This window comes from Camelina sativa, chromosome 14 (genome assembly GCF_000633955.1).
Source record: "Camelina sativa cultivar DH55 chromosome 14, Cs, whole genome shotgun sequence".
In the NCBI taxonomy this organism is placed as follows: domain Eukaryota; kingdom Viridiplantae; phylum Streptophyta; class Magnoliopsida; order Brassicales; family Brassicaceae; genus Camelina; species Camelina sativa.
The window spans coordinates 26515165-26540633 of NC_025698.1; the positions used below are offsets into that span (position 1 = coordinate 26515165).

At 35.6% G+C, this 25469-nt stretch overlaps 2 protein-coding genes and 1 pseudogene across 3 annotated transcripts; 2 read left to right on the plus strand and 1 right to left on the minus strand.

Annotated features, from left to right (window-relative positions):
* LOC104742545 (branched-chain-amino-acid aminotransferase 6-like) lies at positions 6172-8437 on the minus strand. Its single transcript, XM_010463559.2, has 9 exons — positions 8297-8437; positions 7941-8118; positions 7530-7706; positions 7317-7448; positions 7124-7219; positions 6905-7021; positions 6713-6808; positions 6519-6631; positions 6172-6430 (listed from the first exon to the last, which is right to left on the minus strand). The coding sequence occupies exons 1-9, from the start codon at positions 8329-8331 to the stop codon at positions 6301-6303; spliced, it is 1074 nt and encodes a 357-aa protein (XP_010461861.1). The 5' UTR covers positions 8332-8437; the 3' UTR covers positions 6172-6300.
* On the plus strand, positions 11422-16283 carry LOC109124700. 2 transcript variants are annotated; one of them, XM_010463560.2, is made up of 13 exons: positions 11422-11757; positions 11890-12307; positions 12779-12856; positions 12988-13145; positions 13871-13946; positions 14096-14163; positions 14303-14552; positions 14870-14986; positions 15070-15176; positions 15266-15319; positions 15405-15488; positions 15605-15768; positions 15880-16283. In XM_010463560.2, exons 2-13 carry the CDS (start codon positions 12001-12003, stop codon positions 16034-16036), a joined length of 1620 nt encoding a protein of 539 aa, XP_010461862.1. In that variant the 5' UTR covers positions 11422-11757; positions 11890-12000; the 3' UTR covers positions 16037-16283. The 2 variants fall into 2 exon arrangements, with proteins under 2 accessions (XP_010461862.1, XP_010461864.1); XM_010463562.2 differs by having other exon boundaries at positions 15889-16283.
* On the plus strand, positions 17630-20859 carry LOC104742547 (annotated as a pseudogene).

Sequence of the window (25469 nt, forward strand, 5' to 3'; positions counted from 1 at the left end):
GGGGGGGGGGAGAGTAGGGAATCTGCCTATTGCTTATTCTAGTTACATGTGTTTTGTTGACGGCTCGTGGAAAGCGGGGGATAATTATGCGGGTGCAGGTTGGGTATGCTCATCCTATCAGGAAGCTTCGACGAAGAAAGGAGCCGCCAATTTCATAAGGAGTCTTTCCCCTTTGCATGCTGAAGTAGAAGCCTTTGTCTGGGTTATGCGGTGCATGATTGGTCATGACTATCGGGAGGTGGCTTTTTATACAGATTGCTCAGACTTGGTGAAGATGGTGTCTTCTCTACAAGACTGGCCGGCTTTCAAGATTTACCTTGACGATATCAGGATGGACAGAGAGGAGTTTTCTTCTTTCTCTTTATCTCTTATTTCAAGAAATGCTAATGTAAATGCGAATTCTTTGGCACGACAGGCGCGTGCATCTCCGCATCCGATTGTTTTTGTAAACTCTTTCCCTTCACATTCGCTCTTTTGAGCTGATCTTTTTGTTGTAAAAAAAAAAGATACGTTAGAACGCATACATGTACTCAGTGTTCAAGAAAGCGCTCGGCGGTATGTGGGCGGTGACCCAGCGCCTAGCGCCTAGAACGCCTAGTCGGAATTTTAAACGTTTTTAGACGGTTTAGGCGTTTACAATATGAACATTATATATATGATATTATATGTAAAATTATATAAAAATATATGTTAGAAGAAATAAATAATAATAAATCATAAACTAAAATTAATAAAAATACATTTCTTTAATTTAGATTAATAACATATAAACATTTATAAATATTTATATGAATATAAAACTTAAAATTTTAAATATATGTAGTTAAAAATAAAACATACATTAAAATAAAAAATTTGTGATTTTAGGCGGTCTAAGCGGTCGTCTAGGCGTCTGCTGAGCGCCTAGCGCCTAGACGGCGCCTAAGCGGCCGCCTAGACCGCTTTCTTGAACACTGCATGTACTTTTTCTCACTACACACAAACGCTTGGGATGTTTAGATGCAGAGTTTTAATTTGGAATTTTAGAATGTTTTACAAAGACATGAAACAGTGCGAAAAAGTTATCACTACAAGAAAACAACCGCACACCGACGGCCATATCTGTCTGTAACCCGTCGGGAACAACCTACGACGGATTACATATGGCATCAGTCCGTCGGTTCTAGAGCGTCGGGAATATTAAATCTGTCGAGAATCCGTCAGTATATCCAATAGATATCCGACAAATTTCCGACGGCATATTATTCCGACGGATTACCAACGACTTTTGTACCTGACGAAATGGCGACAGATATTGTCGTTGAGATGTAGCTGTCGAGAACCCGTCAGAATAATAAGCGACGACAATTGATAACTTCCCGACATATAATAGCAAGGGGAAACTGACTGTTTCCCAAGAAATATATTTCGTTATTCTCGACGGATTTCCCAACAGCTACATTACCGACGGTCTCCCGACAGAGTTTACCGACGGATTCCCGACAATTAAAATGATTCATTTCTCTGTTTTTGCTCTGTTATTCTCTGTTTTTATCGACAGCTGGTTAATGTTTAATATTAATATTTTAAAAATATTTAATTTACTAATTAGATAAATATTTAAAAATAAATCTAATTTCTTTTGACAACAATTGCTAATTATGTAATAACATTTAAATTCATAAATTTGGAACTCCAAAATACAATATTACAAATCATCCCAAAAATCAAAAAGAAAAAGAAATTGGGGAATAAAACATAAAAATTGTGAAAATAGGTCTAAGAACTTGAATTCACAGGGAACTTTGATCGCATCTCTGCCATAAACGATGCAAGTTCCTCATCTTTCAGCTTGTTCTTCTCATTCTCTTTTTCCATCATCTTCTCAAGAGCTTCAATACATTCATCTTTTTCTTGGAGGACTCGAAGAAGTTCAGGATCACGATCATATATTGGTGATGAAGAAGTATGAAGTCTTTTTGCCACCTTTCCTAATCCAAAGATTCGACCCTTGGTTTGTGGAGTTTCCTGAAACCAAGAACAATTAGAACAAAATGAAACCAAACAGAATCATAAGCAAAAAAACAATTTGAATCAAAGTGTGATGTACCTCAAGAACGAATTGGTTAATCATCTCGACGGGATTGGTGTTGGTGAGCCATTTCCATCGGCTGAAGGTTGGGATAACCTAAACTCCTCCATCCTCTTACAAGAATTTTCAATCACTTCCTTAGCCAAAGGGTCTTGAATTTGTTTGGTCTTCTCGTTGGTGTAGGTGTCTTCCATCAACGTTAAGTGATCAGGAGCAACACCATCTCTTTTAGTCTTGAAAACAAATCAAGATGTTTTAATCCAAAGATGAAGTTAAGTTTTGAACTACAAAATGTTGAAACATGTTGAAAACTTACAAGTTGTTTTCCACGGGTATAGTGGCTTGTTGAACCAAAATTGTGCGTTGCTCTCCCTTTACCACCTCGATTGCTATTCCGGTTCTTAGATTTCTGGGTAGCAATTTCCTTTGTCTTGGATTGTGCCCAATACTCTTGCAACCCTTCATACACCTTCTCGTTTATTCCCTTTGGAGTTTCTCCTTTCTTCCACTTTTTCTTCCACTCACATAAAGTGTTGGAATATTGAGTGGCTGCCTCTTTGTCAAACTCTCTACGAACTCTAGATGTCAGTTGTGGCTCCCAGTTAAAATCTTGCTACAAGAGTGAAAGAGATGATTAGTCTGATTGCAACATCTTTTAATACTACATGATCATCCCTGTATGTATACAAATTAAGCTTGCCAATAAAGAAATCATGTCCTGAATTAAGCTTACCGCAAACTGTTTCAACCAAAGGTCACGGTCATCACTTGGCATTGACGAGTATGTTTCTTAAGGTTCTTTGAGGAGTCCATACATCATCCGGTTTAGAGATTTGCTAATGCCGTTTCCAGATGCCTCAAACCTACAAAGAAGAATGATCTGAAATATATAAAAAAAATAAGAAATCATAAGTGTTTTAGAGTTTGAGATTTACCATGTAGCATCTCCGATGTAGTTGGGATGGAGTTTTGGAAGAAGTTCTCGTCCCGGTTGAGAAACGAAATCCTCTATGGTCATTATGACAGGAGGTGAGGCAGCTATAGGCGATCCCGAAGCTCGTGTGGAGGGGGTTTGAAACTCAGCCCCAGAACCACTGGATTCTTCTCGGTTTTGGGTGGAGCGGTTTCGACGAGAACGATATGCTTCGTAGTCCCATTGAAAAAAAAAAATATTTTAGTTATACAAAAATCCAGTGAAAACCCATAAAAATAGTAACAAATAGATCCAGTGAACCATCCCTTAATCAACGAAATCCTTTTTTTGATTTTAGGAAAACTAAAATTTAACTCAATTCTTGACAATTGAAAAAGCAAAATCATAGTATCTAACAACCCCTTAATCTGACATAACGAACACCTAATCTAACATGTTTGAACCCAAAATCTTTACTTTTTGAATCAGCCACATATAATGAAACCAAACATTGCAAATCCCAAATCAAACATATTTGAGATAAAATGCTAAAAATCTTACATTGTTGAGTGGTTGTGTTGATATGAGGAACAAAATCTTTGATTTAGAAGAGAGAAAGAGGGAGAAACTGGAAAGACCAGAAGTGAATCAGTGAAGAAAAAAATATGGGTGAGGAAGAAGAAATGAGTCGGCTAGGTTGAGAAGAGAAGGTGAAAAGTTTTTGGGCTTACACTAAGTAACCCAATTTTATTAAATAATCCTTCCCGCAATAACCAAAAAAAATCGAAAAAATATCTTCCCGGGTTAAATTTTGTGTTTTATCCAACGGAATCCTGACGGACCATTTTGTTATTACCGACAGTTTCCCGACGGATCTATGAAAAAAGTTCAAAAAACATCATATATAGTTAGAAAAATATCTTTACTACTCAATTACCATTACAATAAGTATACTACATAGCTTGCCAATCTGTTTCATTAAAAATAACTATAAAAAAAAATTAAAATTTAGTAAATCATAACATTCAAACTCTTAAGTAACATTCTAAGTGTATATAGAAACACTTATGATGAAATCATGTTAAATTTTAAACATTTGAACTTATAGTAATATAATAGACCAAAACTGATTGGTTGTGTTTAAGACATAAGAAATATTGTCTGTGAATGTGTTAAGTTATAAAGTTTCATATTTCTATACCCTATACCCTATACCCTATACCCTAAACCCATCAGAAATCTGTCGGAAAGCTGTTGATATTTACCCGATGGTTTTCCGACGGATTTAAAAAACACGTGTTAAATGCGTTTGAATTCTTAAACCCGAGAAAACTTTCGGGCTGTCGGGTATCCGTCGGGAGTTCCAGACAGATTACTAACGGACTTATGAGTTATTCAGGTTTTATATATTTACATTTCAATTTCATTTCAATTGTTATGGATTGTTTTGTTCGATTACAAATTATTAAAAAAATTTGTTATTATAAAAATTGAATTTTTATATCACAAGTCTTTATTATTTATTTTCTAACTTATTGTCAAATTCTTTTTAATTTTTTTTTTAGATCTCATTATTTATATAACAAATTATTGTCAAAACTTAATTATATATGTATTAGATTTATATATAAATTTTTAAGGGTATATAGATTTAATTAAATTTATTATAAAACTTGCATTACCATAGTGTTTGATCTTTTATTTTTATTCAATACGGTATGAAATTAACATTTATTTTCTACTTGGAGTTTGTTGAATAATCAGAAGAAATTGAGTCTGTATCATCATCAAATTCTCCAATTTCTTCCTCTGACTCTGAATGCACTACTTCATCTCCGAACATGGTGAAGTCAACCACAAGATCAACTTCAAGGGAATGTTCAACCGAAGCCATCTGACAATTGTCGCTTGCCTGCAAAAGATCGTGAGCTGCAACTCCATATACTTGACCTCTTGGGTTTACCGACGTAACTGTGATCCATGGGTCGTTCATGTTTGTAACTCGAGGATAGGTTAAGTAGCATACCTGTAACAAGTAATAAAAATGATTAATTATATATTACCATCTAATGATGCTTTTCTAATTGAATGTTAAGAAATGAGCATACCTGGTCAGCCTGTGATACAAGAATAACTGGGTCATATTTCATTAACCTTTGTACTGAATTTATTGACGTAACACCAAATTGGTCAACTCTTACGCCAGCACCAATTGTGGGATCGTACCAGTCACACACAAACGCAATGCATTGTAGGTTCAACATTCCCGGATATCGAATTTCCAATATTTTTTTAAGGATATCATAGTACACAACATCGTCGGCTTTAACGGATATACCAGAATTAATTGTTGTCCTCCTATCTCCATCATCATGAATCCTAAAAGCATACCCTCTTGTGCAATACCTCGGATACGCCGTTGCAATGTAGTTTGGTCCATTAGAGATCTCTACTAACCATGTTGGAAATGATTGACCTTTTGAAATTCCATCTGATACCTATAAATTTTTTAGAATAATTAATCAATATATCATTTCCTATTAATATTAAAGTTACTTATATAACTTACATAATATTGAAACCAAGTAGCGAAACTCTTCTCTTTAAGCTCCTCAAGTTTATCTTCGGTATATTCTGGATAGTAGGAGCGTATTATAGCCATGTAAATCCTGAAAAACAAAAATAATTAATGAAATTATTTATTCTAAACAATTTTATTTTATATACATAAGTATATTTTAATTTTAAATACATAAGTATATTTTAAATACATACCTCTCATAATCAATAATATCCTCACAGTTGGTGAGTATATACATGTGCAAGTGAGTATACTCCTGCGCTGAAAGTTTAAAATTTTAGGCTCTGGTCCGAAAGGGCGTGGGTTCAAATCCCACAGCTGTTATCAATTTTTTTTTTTTTTTTTTTTATTAAGTTATTCTGTCTTTGGTCAACAAAACTTTAAGCCAATTCCTTTAGATATATATCATAAAAACTAGAAACATAATTATATGACAAGAAAAAAGCAGCTACAAATTTCCCAATGCTTCTATGAATCATTTTGGATTTGTGGTACTTAAGTAGTTAAGTTCAATAGGCTTTTTATTGTTTTGATATCTTCCTTATGAATTATGATAAGGACCGTATCTCCTTTTCCAGCAATACAAAGGGATCATTTTTGTGTGGCTTATTGAATGATGTTCTTAATTATAATTCTTGAAAATGTGATCATTGTTGTACTTAAGTTTTTCCATTACAAGTCCCACATAAAGAAAACACACACTTCAAGGGAGATACTACAAGTTGACTAATAGAATCACCAGCCTTGATAACGATCGATTTCCACCATCCAACCTTTCTTATCTTCAACAATGCCCATCTGAATATTGGTTAACATCGAGCGAAGCTTCCTAGACAGCGATGCTTCTCCTGTCCTGTATTTTACCCTGCCGTCAAAGATATGACCCAATATCAACATTTAAGATTTGATGGAAGGGTTTTAAATTTTATCAAGTTTCAAAAAAAGTTTATCACTTCTTGTCATGGAAGGTCACAGTTTCAACAGCTGTAACCACCACTGCAGTCCCTGTGCAGAAAACTTCTTCTGCCTCTAGTAGCTCATCCACAGAAACATCGCGTTCTTGAACCTGTGATACATTAATTGTGAATCACAATCTGCGAATCTTGTGTTACGTGAGAATGTCTATATAGGAAAGAGGAGGTGGAACCTGGTAGCCAATATCACGAGCTAGCTCACTTATGCTTTTCCTTGTGACTCCAGGTAAAATGGTTCCTGAAGTTGGTGGTGTGGACACAATGTTTCCCTAAAATATGAATGGTTACTAATGAGTTATATGCATAGGAATCTAGAAGGTTGAAACTATTCTATATTACGTGTGAAAAATGTTGCAACTCTTTATCTTGACAATGAAGATGTTACAAGCACTAAGCTCTTCGATGTTTCTACCTGTTGCCGCGTCCAGGAACAGGACACCAGAGAAACCCGATGACTTTGCTTCAAGCAACGATTTCACAACCTTTCAAAAAATTTACACAAGAAGAAATCAGAGAACTAGATATTTCATTAACCTGTTTCCATGGAAGATTTAATATTATATTTCAGATGTCTCTTTACTTACTGGAGAATAATTTGTGCAGCTCTTGACACCACCTGTTCCACCTGAATGGGCTCGGTGATGCTTATGATCAACTTTGAGGTCCAAGCCTGAGCTCACCTACAAGACAGACAAAACCAGAGTTAACTGTTTCAACTTGAAAGACTCTTTAGTCAGCGCTTACTCCACGGATAATTTGAAACAAAGAAAAACTCACCTTGTGGTAATCTCTTACTGGAGATGCATATATGAGAAATGTGTTTTCAGGTGCTGGAGCTACTCCAAGGGTATCACCGCTCCCAATTAGCAGAGGCCTTATATACAAAGTTCCTTTACCCGGAGGAGGAACCTATAAAAAACAGAATAACTATTACGATGAAGAATCACATATCAAATGGAGCTAGAGACACATTGGTCTAATAGGCCATACCCATTTCTTGTTTGCAAGCACAGTTTGCTTAACTGCATCAACGAATAGCTCCAGAGAAGGGGACGTCATACAAAGCCTCTCCGCACCAGCTTGCATGCGAAGAGCGTTTTGGTCAGGCCTGAAAATCATAATCCGGTCGTCTTCTGTCCTGTAAGCTTTGAGACCTTCAAATAGTCCCTACAAAGAGCCATACCAATACTCAAAAGGTATATATAGCTGCTAAAGTTATAAACTTTTGCTGGCTATTACACTCGGTTCAAACAACTCTACACAATCTATGACTCTGCAGATCATTTTCTCACTCATTTAGAGATTAAAGGCTTCAAATTTCTTAATCATGTTTACTAATAAAACCCAAAGTTCCTACAATCAGTGAGATTTAGCCACAAGTGGTAAGAGAAGAAAACGTACCTGGCCATAATTGAGAATCGGAGAACAAGGGCTGATTGAAATATCCCCATAAGGAAGGATCTTTCCTTGTGAAAAGCTCTCACCTTGTCTGCATTTGGCTACATACATGTAATCTGTTGGAGTCAGAGCAAATCCAAGCTCTTCCCATCTCACATTGGCATACTTCTCATCTGCTTTACTGTTTTCATCTCAATGCATTATGCATGCCACCAAAAAAGAATTGAGTAAATTATCAATATTAAAAAAATAAACAAACACCATATATACCCAGATCAGGAGAATTCTAATAACCAAAATCATTTTTTATTTTCATCTTCTCTCGTTTATCATAAAAAACGATTGAGACTTTGTATTACCTTGTAGTACGAAGAGGTGATGAAGAAGGAGCCATAGCTGGCGGAGAGAAATAGAATAGAGAGCAGTGAGGTGAGAAAGGCAGAGAGAGGCGTGGAGCGGTTCACGTGGTTTTAGGAGCCTTCTTTTATAGTGACAACAAACAAACCCTTTTGATTCCTTCCATCTTAATTATGTTTTTGGTATTTGTTTGATTTTGTTGGGAATATAAATCAAATTGTGGAATCTTCAACTATTATTTCTTTATTAAGCCCAACGACGGCTAAAGTGGCAGCTCTTTGTTGAAAAAAAAAACGTTACATTGTATTGTCTCTTATACATTTTTCCTTAATCTGGTTGTATGTACGTTGTACTGATTTTTTTTACCTTTTAATATTTGTTATTTTTTTTTAATTTACACAATATTTTCTTGTATTGGGATATATTTTTATTTGTTAGGTATTAATCCACGATGAAGCTTTTTTTTTTTTTTTTTTTTGTTTCATTGGTTTTTCTTTGTTAATGGATAAATGTAAGTTGTTATGTGTTTCCAAACACAATGGTGATATGTAAACTAACGATTTTGGGGGAAAGCAACTTGTGATGAAACATATCATGTGCGTTTTCTCAAGATGGTACAAAATGCATCACTGTGTCAGTCTAACCAACATGCATGTTGTAATAGTGTGTTGTACGAAGCTGACGAAACCTACTCTACAGGACTATCAGTTCGGTCCTTGAGAATTTGATACCTCCTAGCTAGCAAGAATCAAAATTGGGCCGCTAACTATTTTGTTCAATTACTTGTACAAGGCAAAGCCTAAGTACTTTGAAAAGTTTCAACTTGTGGCCCATGCCTAATATTTTGTTTTGCATATTTTATTTTCATAGAAAGATTGATTTATACACTTTCATCTTAATCTTTAATATTTATCTAAAGTTACTCTATCAATCATTTAATATTTTAAATGTATTAGAAAGTATTTTTAAAGATATACAGTATATCCATAATCAACTAATTAATAAAAAAAGATATGCCAGCAAAAAGATGTCTAATACATTACCAATAAATCTCTTAAAGTTGTAAAATCTGTTTTTTTTATATATAATAAATCTCCTAAATTTACTCTATCAATAATCCCTATATAATTTGTAAACTATATAGTTTTTATAAATTGGTTACAAAATAGTTTATAGATTAAATATAGGTTGTTTACAAAATAAAGATATAGATTAATTGATCAATCCGTAGGCTACATGAATACACTTAAGAATATCTACGCTTAAGAATATCCCAAAGGATCCTCTTCAAGAAAATATTTCAATTATTTATACAATTTCTATAAAAAAATCTTGATTATTCATATATTGTTAGTTTGTTACACCATATATACTGTTAGATATAAAAATATACTGTTAGATGTAAAAAGGAATAAAATATTGGCAATTAATCACATTTAATCGTAATTTCCAGGATTTTATTGTACAAATGAAAATAAAATCTTACATACCAAAAAAAATAAAATAAAATGACAATTGTTTCTCAGATAACAATGCTAAACCGTCATATAAATTATATTTTATTTTAAAATTATATATAAATAAAATAAATTTCAACCCGTGCTTTTAATAAAAATTATTTTATTTTCAAGCTTTTAATAAAAAAATTTCCAAGCTTTTAGTATAAATCATTCAGATCTCCATTATCTCTCATATTCAAAAAAAAAAAAATGACAATCGTTTCTCAGATGACAATGCTAAACCGTCATATAAATTATATTTTCTTTTAAAATTATATATATAAAAAATTTCAATCCGTGCTCTAGCACGGATCCTAATCTAGTTTAATATTTAAAAAGATACTAGAAACTTTTTTTTTAACACTAGAAACTTCATTTCACTAAGTTACCAGAAAAAGACTTTACTAGTAGAGCCAATAATGAACTGACGAACGGGGTAAAAGAGATCGACATGTTCTTGCCTTAATTTGTAGCAGCTAAGTAATCGGCTCGGACATATATTGTTACAACGATAACTATGTCTAACACCCAAAAAAAAAAATCAGAGATAGATTTGCCGATTTTAGTATTAGATATATTTCTCGCGAGGATAATATCCGTGCAGATAAACTTGCGAAATGTGCAAGAGCTCGAGGTGTCTGTTTTTCCCATGTAAGTCCGTTGGTTCCTAACTGGCTTTTTCTCGAAGAGAGTCATCTCCGATAACTTAATATATGGGGTTTGATGGCAAAAAAAAAAAAAAAAGAGAATCTAAAAACTTTAAAGGTAGCGAGTCCGTCGCGAAGATAGGCCACTCCGAAAAGGTTGATAATTGTCGAAATCAGATCAGTGCATTTGGAGGCAAAGCGTGTACTCGTCATCCCATTACTATTCTGCATGGAATTGAACGGTGATAATTAAGACAATTTGAAGACTAGATCAAATTATTGACATAAATGTGTGGATCTCTTGTGTCAAGAAGGTTCTCGCAGGACGAGGTGAGGTGGAGTAGTGGGGGATCATGGGGTATATCCAAACACACATAAGCATCCCCGATTATGGTTATTTAGAACGAACATGAGTTTGAATCCCATGAAACTCCACCATACATACGATGAAAATATTATATTAACCGATCTGTAGGGATCACTAAAACAGAATTCTTAGTACCCTACTCAAAAGAGAGTTTGAAAATTTTATCAAATCTTTTTTTTTTTTTTTTTGACAACAAAAAAAAAGATCAGCTCAAACTCTCTTTTGAGTAGTTGTGGGTACACAAATTTCTCCAAGGTCAGCCAATGGATCGTTTAACTCATTTTATTTGTTTTCCACCATAAATAGGCCAATTAATAGTGCTACTCAATTTAGTTTGGATGGCGCCTAAAAGGATAGAAAACATGATATTGTGGAAAAGGTTAGCACATGTTTAATTAGACCAAAGTGTAAAAATTATACTTAATACTGTACTGTAAATCTGAAATTTTCACCTACACTAAGGAATATTTTACCAACCATATATATATATATATACTGTAAGAGATTAACTGAAGTAAAATAGGCATGTGACGAGTACGTACAGTATTTTGTTTTTGTACGCATTTAACTACGCTTTCCCTTTGAGAAACGACGGTATAGTGTATTAAAAAAAAAAAAAAAAAAAAAAATTCTATCAAACGAAATTACACTCTTTCTCCTCTGATCCTTGCTTCTCCTTCTGATCCTTCTCCTTCAATTTCCTCTATTATCTCATCCCCGTTCGTTCTGTTCTGTCCTTGAGATAAGCCTCCACTTATCATGGAGTTATCAGAATGAAATCTCACAAATTCGTTCTGTGATCTGGCGCCGATTCGCGTCGTCTTCTCCCTGGATCTGAGTTTTGGGTTGGAAGTAATTTGATTACCATTCATTCTAGAGCTGCCTTCCGCCAATTCAATGAATTTGTGAAATGAAATCCGAACCTTGAATGCTTCAAACTCCATCCATGTGTAAGTAATCTTCTTCTCCTTTGTAGAACCCCAGGGATCTCAGTGCGGCTCTCACCTTGGATCAATGTTTTGATCTTTTGAAACAAGCATTGTGATTTTTTTGCATGCTCTCAGTTCCGTCAAATTTTACAGGGTTTATGCGTAATTAAAAATTTCATCAAGTCCGCTTCTATGGTTTGCTTGTTGGTGCCTCCGTCAGAGAATAGTTGTATTTGGTTAAGGAACTAAGAAGTTTGTAAAGCGATGCTATCATCAAGGTTTTCATTTTTGGGGATTGGCAGTTCCAATGAAGTCAATGAATCTGTGGGTGTTTCTGGAAGCAAGCTCAAACCGTCTCTAGCTGTGCAAACGGATAAAGATGTCTACAGGCCTGGAGATTCCATTTTTGTTACTATTGAGGTGGGTAATTCTCCTGCAAGGGATCATGACAACGGGGCAAATCCCTCGCTTTTGGTTGAGAAGCTTAGTTTTGAGGTTAAAGGACTAGAGAAATTGGATATTCAGTGGTTTTCTACTCAGAAACCATCACCAGGAAGCAAAGGACGAAGAGGTATTCTAGAAGCTTTGTTTTCTTGTTTTGTTTTACTGCAACTGTTATATGTTCTCTCAGTTCATGGATATTATTTACAGTCTTGATGCGTTTGGTAATATTGATATCACAAACATAGACTCGCTGACGACACACTATTAGAAGTAGGGCTGTATCTAGTTAACTTCTGTGGGCTAACTTGTGAAGATGATCAAGAAACATTGCCTTTGTTTACTTATGTTTTTAAATAAAAAGAGATATAGAAATTAGCATTGAAGTTATGCAATTATTCTTTTTCTGTTTCGTTTACTTAGAAGATTCTCAGACTTTCATTTTTCCTTCTTTAGAGACATTATGTATATTGCATTTCAACACGTGATGTTCACTGCTACTACAAGTTTGAGGGAGCTAAAGGATATTATACTCTTTGCCAGTTACTTGTATTTTTGTATTGATGTGCGTTAATCTTATATTTTTCTTGGAGATTTTCAGGTGAACACATCTTCCTAGACAGTTCAACACCATCCTTGATTTCAAATCAACTTCTATCCCCTGGTGCTAAGATGACATGTAACATTGCCTGATTCCTTCTCTAATACCGTATGAATAATTACATATAATATGCTTGATGCTGATGGCACAGGCTTACAGTGTCAACCCTTTAAGCTGACAGATTCTTTGTTTGTAATTTTCATTTACAGTAATGGTTCGAGCTGTACTCCCACAGATTATACCACCTTCTTATAAAGGTGCTACTTCACGGTACCTTTACTACATTAAGAGCACATTATCCGGAAGATGGATGGCATTAGAAAACAGTCAATTTTACAAAGACTCGACAAAAGATTTCATTGAAGTGGTTAGTTTACTTGACTTTCCGTGTTCTCTATAGGTGCTATACGTGCAAGACATTGTGTTTCATTTACGGTTGCTTGAACGCGCTATGTTTTCTATTCCCGTATGTGGAAAACATATAAACTAAATACAAACATTTGTAGCTCTCTTGTGTTGCTACACGTCTCATGGTTCTTACAATAGTGCTAAGTCAGGCGGGATCCTTGGTTTTTCGTTTGCTTGATGCCTAATTAATGATAGAATCACACAACTTTGGATGAGTCGTTTAACATTCTTAGATCATCTAGCTTGTTGTTTCTCTGTGGCGATGCAATGCAGATGCACCAGGGTTTCTGTGCAAAATGTAAAATTGACGCATGAGGTTTAAAGCGTAGCTTAGTCTAGAAGTTGAAGTATGAGTCATTCAAACTACATAGTACGTAGTTTGTTTTCTTTGGCCCATTTATCACTGTAGGGAGTTTAGTAGTTCAGTCAGTTGATTATCACAACTTTTTAATCAAATATAATTGATTCTTCTGGCATCAAAATAATCTTGCTCTACGATTTAATCATGGTTATATGTCAGAACTTAAAGTCAAATTACATGCCTCCTATGTCCTGATGCTTGATAGAAAATATTAAGTAAATGCATTTGGTGATAGGCCTCTTATTTTTCTGAAGTACAATATATATTCCCCTTTTTCACTTGTGTTTTCTTATTTACTCTTATAATCTTGTTATTACCAACAGGAGACTCGAATACCATTTCAAGTATGGGTAATTCAGAAAAACAATGGGCTGCTATTAGAGGATGATCAAATCGACGGTAAGCTTTTTCTAAAGTTTTGACTGGGAATTTTAAATCAGAAGTCAAACTCTGTTAGAAAACAAGTTACAGGATGTCGGAAAGTTTGGTTTCCCCCTTATTTTGACATTAATGGTGCAACCTGATGGGGCTATTAAATTTTCTCTCAGGGATTGTTCCAACCAGTACCATTCAGACAGAAATATATTGGAAAGAGATGGATGGAGACTCAGAATGGGTATGGCTTGCTCACAACTATTGAATTCTACTATTTATCGTTTTTTGTATACTTTTGGCTTTTAGTTGTTTTATACGTATTGGTTTCATTTGTCTGTTGGTCAACATGAGAACAATGAAGAATAATGTGCTTAATGCAGACTAGAGCAAATGACGCATATGATAGTGGTGAGGATGGATATGACAGTTCACGTGATGAGATCTCATCTGTTTCTTCCTATCCCAACAAAAGCAATTTAAACAGAACGTTTGGCAGTTCATTGTCCTTAAATTCTGGACCGCGATTATCAATGAAAGACACGTCATATGTTGAAGAACGTGTGGGATCATCTCCAAAGATGATGCTTTCTCAGTTATCAGCTGCCGTGGTGTCTTATGATTCCGGAACCGGTTAGTGATTTATTTGCGAGTACATGCCTAAAACAGTATTTTAATGGGGTCACTGAGAAGCAGTTCATGTAGCCTCTATGTTGTTTGGTGAAGAGATAAGAAAAGCTGATTTCATTATGATCAGTGTTTGTGTCTTTACAAAAAAAAAAAGGCTGGTTTCAAAGTAATGCTGAACACAGTACTGTTCTCAAATAAATAGTTGATGGAAATATGCAATTTCGAAAAATACCCACATCATATATTTTGTTTATCAGCTCTATGATATTCGTGAGGAAGGAAGATATTACTGAAGAATACTTTCTCTTTTTTCCTTTTAGATGCCTCTTCGCCTCATAAATCATCAAATTCTGTGGTTTCGAGCCAACAACCGAAGCAGACAAATGGTGCAGGAGCATCTATGTCACCTAAAGCTGGAGCTAAAGAACCAGTTCCATGTAAACTACTCTTCATTTGTAGTCTTCGCTTGTATGTAGATTCTGCAAGTAGCTACTTATCCAGATGCAATCATTTCTTGCAGCAGAAGGATTTACAAGAGGAAGATCTTACAACATTAGAATGGATGATCAAGTCCTTCTTAGGTTTTCCCCGAAAAATGCCGACTCTACTTATTACTTCAGTGATACTGTAATTGGCTGTTTCATCTCTTCCCACATTCGTTTAAAACATTGCCTGCATCTTACCACTGTTTTCATGAATGAATTTTGTTTTTACAGATAGGTGGAACTCTTACCTTCTTCCATGAAGAAGGAGCCAGAAGATGCCTCGAGGTAAATCCATACAAGACAAACCTTCTTGTGTACATTCTGCTATATTGAGGTCAATTTGGATTTGATGATCCGTATCTTTTTTTAGGTCTCGGTTACTCTAGAAACTTTAGAGACAATAAACAGGAGATTTGTTCATCCATCAAGGAGAAATTCTCCAACGCTTACTAAGGTACAAATGCAGCGTAGTATAATTTGGCGATGGATGTTGTTTCTTTTCTTTTTACGCTGGATGCTATGTCCTTACAATTGCAATCTTACACTACAACATTTGTTTTTCCTCAAAAGGTACAAAGCGATCACCATGAGGTGGTGGCAGACCTTATTCAAACCAGCTTTCTTTTTTCAATTCCCACGGACGGTCCAATGTCGTTTTCTACACCCCGTGTTTCTGTGCAATGGATTCTTCGGTTTGAGTTCCTAACTACTCCAAAGAATGTGGACTTAAGCAGGTATATTACTCCGAATATCTAAAACGGATTTCTACTGAAAAGATTCATTCTCTGGTTGAGTCTTTTGAAGTGCTCAAGTTGTAAAGTTCAGTTTCTGGTTCTGTTTTGTGGTAATTACAGGTACGAACATCCGTTGTTAGTACTGGAACGGGAAAAAAGCGAATGGGTTCTTCCAATTACTGTACATGCACCGCCACCTCGGGCATCAGGTGCTCAAAACCGTGGAGATAAGCTTTTTGGTTTGGAGCCGTCTTGGATTCGTAGCTGAACCACGCTCTTGGTGAGATGTTCATTTTGGTAAATCATTTTTCAAATAGTTTCTGGTCTCGCTATATAGAGATCACCTCATGCAATGATTTGTTTTTTTTTTTTTTGCTCAATAGTTTTTCAAGCAGAAATTTACCACAAACTTTTTTTTTTTTTTAATTACTAGTTTATTTAAAGAAAAATGATATTTTCTGCTTCGCTTTTCTGTACTGTATATTTAATTTTCTTTTGCTGTGTTTTGATAAACATCTTAAATCTTGAATCACAAACTGTTTCTTATTTAATGGTTACTTACAGTAATTTTTCATCAGTTTTGGGAACATAAAGTAACTATGAGAACAAATTGTAAAGTAACATAAAAGTAAGGGAAAATCACATTTTAAACTTTCAAAGTGTTATTGGGTAGCACTTTAAACCTCGAAAGAATTTCACTAACACTATGAACCTTTAAAATGATTTCACTAACACTTTAAACCTTAAAACTAATTTTTCTGTTTGTACCGCCATGAAAGATGATGGAACAGTAATATCCGGCAACTTGAAATAGTTAATTTATGCTGGTTTGATTTAAATATTTGTTCAATTGATATAATTTAATTTAATTATTTATGACGATTGATAAAAGAAAATTAAAAATACATCAAAGCAAGATAAATGAAGAATCAAAGATAAGGCTAAAACATTTGACAAATGTAAAATTGAAGACGATAATATATTTAAAAGATTCATTGGTTTCCAACGAGAAGTCAATCGATTTGAATTAAAATCTACTGGAGATGCATTTATTAAAAGGATTATTTTATGGTAGTACAAAAATGAAAATTAGTTTTAAGGTTTAAAGTGTTAGTAAAATCATTTTAAAAGTTCAAAGTGTTATTAAAATCATTTTAAAAGGTTGATAGTGTTAATGAAATTTTTGAGGTTTAAAGTGCTACCCAACAACACTTTGAATGTTTAAAACGTGATTTCCCTAAAAGTAATGTTAATGTTTGTATTAAGGAATTATGAGAGCAAAATTGTAAGAAAAGTGAAGAGGAAATTACTAATTAGGCACAATCTTGGTAATTTGTTAAATCGGGAACGTAGACCTATTCGTGATGTTCAAGGCACCGCTCAGTATTGAATTCCCCTAGTCGGATCCTACAGTATTTACGATGAACTCATAAATTATTTATTCGTGATTTTTTTCTTTGAACATCCTAGAGAGGTATCTACTATTTTCCCTGAAGAGAAAAATATAAAATCTCCAAAAAAAAAAATGGAAAAAAAGTTTTTAGGAGTAATTTTTTGGAAAGTAATTAAAATAGAAAATGTCCAAAATTGAAAGAGGGAATAAAACCCTAAATCTTTATGACTTGCGTCTAGACGTATATCTTTCTCTCCTTCCACTAAGATTCCGCTGGCTCAGTCTCTGTCAAATCTCCGATTGCTTTCGCGGTCAAATCGATTCGTGATTCCTGCAAGTTCATCTCTAAGGTATGATACGCATATCTTCTCTATAGTTTTTCCACAAAAAAAAAGGGACTCAAATTTGCTTTTGTTTTGACCATCTGAGGTTTGCTTTTGGTTTGATTCTGTTTGGGGGCAGGCACGGTCACTTAATGGCACCTGAAACCAAAAACAAAAACAGCTTCGCGAGCAGAGATCGTCTTCTTGAGATTGAAAAAGCTGTTCGAAAGTGGTGGGAGGATGAGGAGGTTTTCAGGGCTTAATCTCGTGAGCATCCTCCAAAGCCAGGAGAGAAGTTCTTCTCCTCTTTCCCTTTCCCATATATGAATGGTTATCTACACATTGGTCATGCCTTCTCTCTCTCCAAGGTTGATTTTGCTTCTGCTTACCATAGGCTAAGAGGTGCCAACGTGCTTCTTCCTTTTGGTTTCCACTGTACTGGTATGCCAATCAAGGCTTCCGCGGATAAGCTTTGTCGTGAGATCCAACAGTTTGGAAACCCTCCTGTCTTCCCTGCTGATGATAACAATACCAACCAAGCTCCTGCAGTTCAGGAGGAGAGCAGTGATGAACCAGCTTTACCGGGTCAGTTCAAGGGAAAGAAGTCCAAGGTGGCCGCGAAATCTGGTGGACAGGTTTATCAGTGGGAGATTATGCGCAGCTTTGGTCTTACTGACAGTGAGATTGCAAGATTTCAAGATCCATATGAATGGTTGTATTACTTTCCCCCTTTGGCTGTTGAAGATCTCAAGGCATATGGATTGGGCTGTGATTGGAGACGCTCATTCGTGACTACTGATGTTAATCCCTTTTTCGATGCCTTCGTGAGGTGGCAGATGAGGAAGTTGAAATCTATGGGAAAGATTGTCAAAGACCGTAGGTACACAATTTTCTCACCTTTAGATGGCCAACCTTGTGCTGATCACGACCGTGCTACTGGTGAAGGTGTTCAGCCTCAAGAGTATACTCTCATAAAGATGGAAGTAGTGAAACCATTTCCTCTAAAACTGGGTCCTTTGGAAGGAAAGAGAGTGTTTTTAGCTGCAGCTACTTTGAGGCCTGAGACCATGTATGGACAAACAAACGCTTGGGTACTACCTGATGAAAAATATGGAGCTTATGAAATCAATGAAACTGACGTCTTCATCCTTACTGAGAGATCTGCACTCAACCTTTGCCTACCAGAACTTCTCAAAGATCCCTCAGAAGCCTTCCTGCTTGGTTGAGTTGACCGGGTATGACCTGATTGGACTCCCTTTGAAGTCTCCTCTGTCAGTGAACGAGATCATCTATGCTCTCCCCATGTTAACGATTCTGACCAACAAAGGTATTGGTATTGTCACCAGCGTTCCTAGTGATGCCCCTGATGACTACATGGCGTGAAAGACGAGTGGGTACCCTCTGATATCGTACCCGTTATCAATATCCCAGAATTTGGGGATAAGGCTGCCGAGAAGGTCTGCATGGATCTGAAAATTCAGAGTCCAAATGATAAGGACAAGCTTGCAGAAGCGAAGAGGTTGACTTACCTAAAAGGATTCACCGAAGGAACAATGCTTATTGGAGAGTTTGCTGGTAGGAAAGTTCAAGAAATCAAGCCCATTATCAAGACAAAGCTCATAGAGTGTGGCGAGGCTATCGTATACAGTGAACCCGAGAAGCCAGTGATGTCAAGATCGGGTGATGAATGTGTTGTGGCTCTTACAGATCAGTGGCACATAACGTACGGCGAATCAGAATGGAGGAAAATGGCTGAGGGATGCATATCAAGAATGACTCTACTCTGAAGAAACAAGGCATGGCTTCGAGCACACTTTGAGCTGGCTCAATCAGTGGGCTTGCTCACGGTCATTTGGTCTGGGAACTCGTATTCCCTGGGATGAGCAGTTCCTTGTGGAATCCTTATCTGATTCATCTCTTTATATGGCCTATTATACAGTTGCTCATATCTTTCACGATGGAGATATGTATAAAGGCAACAAGTCTTTGATCCGTCCTCAGCAGATGAATGATGAAGTTTGGGAGCATCTCTTCTGTGATGGTCCGTACCCAAAATCAACTGATATTCCTTCAGCTGTTTTAAGTAAGATGAAGCAGGAGTTTGACTATTGGTACCCGCTAGATCTTCGAGTTTCAGGAAAGGATCTTATTCAGAATCATTTGACATTTTTCATCTACAACCACACTGCACTAATGGAGAGTCGTAACTGGCCACGTGCCATCAGATGTAATGGTCACATTATGCTCAACTCTGAGAAAATGTCAAAGTCAACTGGAAATTTCAGAACCCTGCGCCAGGCTATCCAAGAATTCTCTGCCAGTGCTACAAGGTTTTCTTTGGCTGATGCTGGTGATGGCGTTGACGATGCAAATTTTGTATTTGAAACTGCAAATGCTGCAATTTTGAAGCTGACGAAACAACTCAAATGGATGGAAGAAGATATTCTGGCTGCTGAATCTTCTTTGAGAACGGGGCCTCCATCTACATATGCTGATAAAGTGTTTGAAAATGACATAAACATTGCTATCAGGTTGTCTGAAAAAGCTTACAAAGATTGTTTGTTTAGGGAGGCACTTAAAAATGGGTTTTACGACTTGCAAGCTGCTCGAGATGAGTATAGGATTTCCTGTGGCAGTGACGGAAATATGAACCATGACTTGATATTGAACTTCATGGATGTGCAAACACGCCTCATTGAACCAATCTGTCCCCAGTTTGCAGAATATGTATGGAGGAAACTTTTGAAGAAGGAAGGTTGTGTGGTGACAGCTGGCTGGCCTACATCAAATGAGCCAGATTTGGTTCTCAAGAGTGCTAACAAATATTTGCAAGATTCTATAGTCTTAATGAGAAAGCTTCTACAAAAACAGCTCTTGGGTTCCAGGAGGGCTGCTAAGAAAGGTGCTCAAGTAACAGCAGTGCCAGAGAGGAATTTAAAAGGCCTAGTATATGTCAACGAGCAATTTGATGGATGGAGAGCTCACTGCCTCAATATCATGCAAAGAAAATTTAACCAACAAACCTGTCGTTTTGCCCCTGATGAAGAGATACTTGCAGAACTAAAGGAGATATTACAGAAGGAGCGACCAGCAGAAACATTTGAACATGAACAGTGCATGTCTTTCCTTAAGTTCAAGAAGGACAAGGCTAAATCTCTTGGCGCTCAGGCCCTAAATTTGAGGTTGCCTTTTGGAGAGATTGAAGTCCTTCAGAGTAACATGGACTTGATCAAGCGGCAACTTGGTCTTGAAGAGGTTGAAGTATATTCTGCAAGTGACCCTGATGATGTTTTAAAATCTGGTCCACATGCTTCACTGCTGGATAAAACTCCTCCATCTCCGGGCAATCCAACCGCCATCTTTATGACCAGGTAAAGCTTCCTAATAGAAGCAGTATGTATGCTCCTCAACTAAACTGAACATTTACTGATGCAGCACAATTGTCTGCCCTCCGATCTAAAATTTCTGTGTCCATATGGAATCATCTCTCTCTGCATATCTTCATGTTAGTTACATCTCTTTCTCTTTGACAGTCGTCACTATTGTTTTCTCTATATAGTTTTTGGGTCTTTTTTTGTTGTTGGATGTTATAGCTAAATCTGAATCTTACCTTTGCATTTAGTCTTCCTTGATCATTCAAATAACTACTAGAATAACAAGTCGAGCCTCAACCTGTAAAATAGTTATTTATAAGCATAAGAGATGAAGATTTTACTTTCCCAATAGAGGTGGACAAAATTTGACTTGGATGTTTTTGAGTTATTGTGGCTTCGGTAATATAGACATAGAGGAGTTGCAAGTTATGCAATTGAGTTTTCTGGTTGGTGTTTGGTTTGTTTCTAATAAATTAAAAAGGAAGGTTCATTGATCTTAGGATCTGTGCAATATGACTTATGGTTTGGCAATATGTATGTTTGCTTTCTAGACTGATGTTGAGTATTGATCTGATTTTGTTGTCCATTCCAAGTATCAAAAGTTTCATGAGTAATTATGAGCTGATCATTTATCTTTTCAATTTTCAGTAAGCGAGAAGAATAGTTTCACACAAAGATCGATCCTTTCTATCGAGAAAACTATTGAATGCCACTTGATGGGGATTTTGAAGACATTTCAAAGTTACGTGATCAATCTGCATTGGAATGATAGATTGTCCAGAGGAGGGGTTGATTATTAATTATTTCAAAGTCCAAAACATTACTTCTGTTAAACTCGAGTAGTTGCAATTGTAGACAGTGTTTATCAAAACTCGAGTAGTTGCAATTGTATCAAAACCATTTAACTAGTGTTTTGATAGTAGTATGATACTTTTGATATCCTTTCGACCTGCTTTAGTACGGGTATGATGTTGAAACCCTTTTAGTCTTGGTATGATGCTTGTATGTAATAGCACTGCGGGTTACAAATTGCAAGGACATTTCTTTTGAACTACACTAGGTTCAGTCGTCATCAGCTGATGAAATTGACAATGATGAATTACTTTCGTAAAGAAGCCTGTGTGTCAAAAGTAAATTACCAGATCAGATATCTTTCAGCTGACCTTATAGTGTGTACGATTTATTTTGTAGTTTATGCAAATAAAACCTTATAGTGTGTCTACGAATTATTTTTGTTTTCTAACTATACGTACACTTTCATACTAAAGTCACTTTTCACTGACGTATAATTATTTAATCTTTTTACAAAAGTTATGTTTTATATATAGATAAAAATGAAACTTGGTCACTTAACTCGCCACTACCCATAATCTCATTGTCCAAATGGATTTAGTAGTTCTCTTCTTGTATCAAGAGATTGTGTAACGGTCGCCACTACCAATAATCTCAATGTCCAAATGGATTTAATAGTTCTCTTCTTGTGTCAAGAGATTGTGTAGTGGTTGAGGGTGAAAAAAACTGTGGTATGCATTCTTTTTTTGTCAAATTGTGCAATTTATATATATATACAGTTTTCTTCTTCCAAATTAGCTCTGCACAAAAATATGCAAACATATACAATTAAACAGAAACAAATTGTTACATAAATATATGCATATTTTTATTACATGAATGAAGTAATAATAGTTATACATATTGGATGTTAGTTTAAAATTGTGTAAGAAACTTCAATTTTCCATTTTTAAAATCCGAATTTTTCATTTTATCATGTATTATGTATTTAAAGATAATTGAAAGAAGTATTATTATGTAAAGACGAACTTTCACTTTTGGTAATTGAACTAATTAGTATTGGGAAAATCACATTTTAAACCATCAAAGTGTCATTGAGTAGCACTTTAAACCTTGAGATATTTTCACTAACAATATAAACCTTTAAAATGATTTCACTAACACTTTAAACCTTAAAACTAACTTTCCTGTTTGTACTGCCACGAAAGATGATGGAACAGTAATATCTGTTAACGTGAAATAGTTAAACTATGTTGGTTTGCTTTAAATACTTATTTAATTAATTTAATTATTTATGATGATTGATAAAAAAAAAATAAAAATACATCAAAACGAAAAAAAATGAAGAATTAGAGGTAAAGTTAAAACATTCGAAAAATGTAAAATTGAAGACGACAATATATTTAGAAGCCTCATTGGTTTCCATGAGAAGGCAATCGATTTGAATCAGAATGTAGTTGAGATGCATTTATTAAAAGGATTAATAATGTGAGTAACATCGTAAAAATTGTCTACAATGAAAATGAACACAAATTTTTTTTTATCTTTTTTTTTATATATATAAAAACTAAAGCTAATTAAAATTTAAATTAAACTAACATAGTTTAACTATTTCGCGTTAACGAATATTATTATTCTGTTATTTTTATGGCGGTACAAAAATGAAAGTTAGTTTTAAGGTTTAAAGGGAAAAATCCTGAAAAATACGTCATCTAATTTTTTTTTGGACGTTTAATACTTGTAGTTATTAAATTGGATAAAAACATACTTGGTTTAATTTCCGTTATCTGAAAAAACCATCATTTTATTTATAATGCTAGATCCATATTTACGACTTAACAGTTGTTAAAAATAGTGAAGGAATTGTTAATCAGGGTCAATAAATAACTCCACGTGATTAAATTAGTCATAAAAAGACACTGTTGCCCTTTTATTTTCTCCCCAAATCGATTTGGGATCTAAGAACCCTAAAAGCAAAATTTTCTCGAATCCCGATTGAATTCAAATAACAACAATTATTACCAAATTACTACATGTTAGTTAATTCAAGAACAAACTGTTTCAAGCAAGTCTTGGATCTCCTTGCTTACTTCGATCTGGCGTTGAGACAATCTCTCTCGCATATCAGGACAAGTTTTCTCTGCTGCTGCATAAGTCTTTATAAGAAAGGTCGCAGTTTCAGAGTCAAGAGGTCTCAACTTCGACAAAATCCTGCAGAATTCTTGTGCTCCTTGAACATCTTTAGCTTTCTCAAAGTGAAAATAAAACAAGCTGACCAGCTCCACTCGTCTTTGTTCTTTGGCGAATCAGAAACCGCTGCTTCCAAATGCTTCATAGCCAAATCCGTTTTACCGTTCTCCAACAGGTGGATCATTAGAAGCTGTCTCGATTTGGAGAAAGGTCCTTTAGACTTTTTCATGGCACCATCAAGAATCTTCTCTGCTTCTTCATGCATATTCACTTTTAAATACGTGTTAATCGCGATATTAGCCAGCCTCATATCGTAAGCCCAGCATTTTGATTCCCACTCTGTGAAAATCTTCTTAATCCCATCACTATTGCCGATTTTCCCCCTTTCGGGTTCCAAGGTTTCTCAGATTGTTGCTCCTACTCCTCTTTCTGCTTTTCAGGCTTCTCAGACCTTTGCTCCTGCCTCTCCCACTGTTATGTATGTGCAAAATAGTCCGAACAAAGGTAGACCGATTGTTCTTTCTGCAACAGAGTTGGTCATATTGCTGAGAGGTGTTACAGAAAAAATGGATTTCCACCTGGTTTTACTCCAAAAGGCAAGCCTAGTGAGAAGTTTCAGAAACAACCTGTTATCACAGCTCAGGTTTCTTTATCTCCTACACCAGAAAAGTCCTCAAACAACATCGATGGTTTGATTGGCAAGCTCTCTCCGTACCAGTTGCAGAATCTCATAGCTCTTTTCAGCTCTCAGTTACCATCTTCTTCATCAGTTCTAGCTCAAATCAAAGCAAGCACATCTCAGACTCCCCTTGATCATCCGGGTATCTTATTTTCTCCCAACACATATGCTTTTATTGGTCTACTAGCAGCTTAAAAACACATACTCTCCACTGACACATGGGTGATTGACTCTAGTGCAACTCACCATGTGTCTCATGACAAAAACAGTTTTGTTTCCCTAGAAAACTCTGTGGATATTTTTGTGAATTTGCCAACTGGTCCTCGTGTGATCATCAGTGGAGTGGGAATGGTTCGTTTGAACAAGAATTTACTACTCCAGAATGTTCTGTTTATCCCTGAGTTCCACTTTTAGTATCAGTTCTTTGACCAATGACATTGGCTCCAATGTGACTTTTGATACTTCTTGTTGGAAATATAGGATCCTATTAAGGGGGTGACGATTGGTAAAGGTCGACGGATTGGAAAGCTATATGTGTTCGATACTTCTCCATCTATTTCAATCAATGCAGTGGTGGATGTTGGTACCTAGCACAAGAGACTTGGTCATGCATCTTATTCAAGATTGGATGTTCTTTCTGAAGTTTTGGGAACTATAGGACACAAGAATAAGAAGCCTGCATATTGTCATATTTGTCACTTGGCTAAGCAGAAGAAACTTTCTTTTCCCTCGGAGAATAATATTTGTAATGCAACTTTTGAGTTGTTACATATAGATATTTGGGGTCCTTTTTCTGTGGAAACAGTGGAAGGATATAAATACTTTTTTTGACAATAGTTGATCACTCCAGAGCTACTTGGTTTTACTTACTCAAGAACAAAAGTGATGTTCTCTTAATATTTCCAGCTTTCATCAAACAGGTTGAAACTCAATACAACATGACCAAAGTG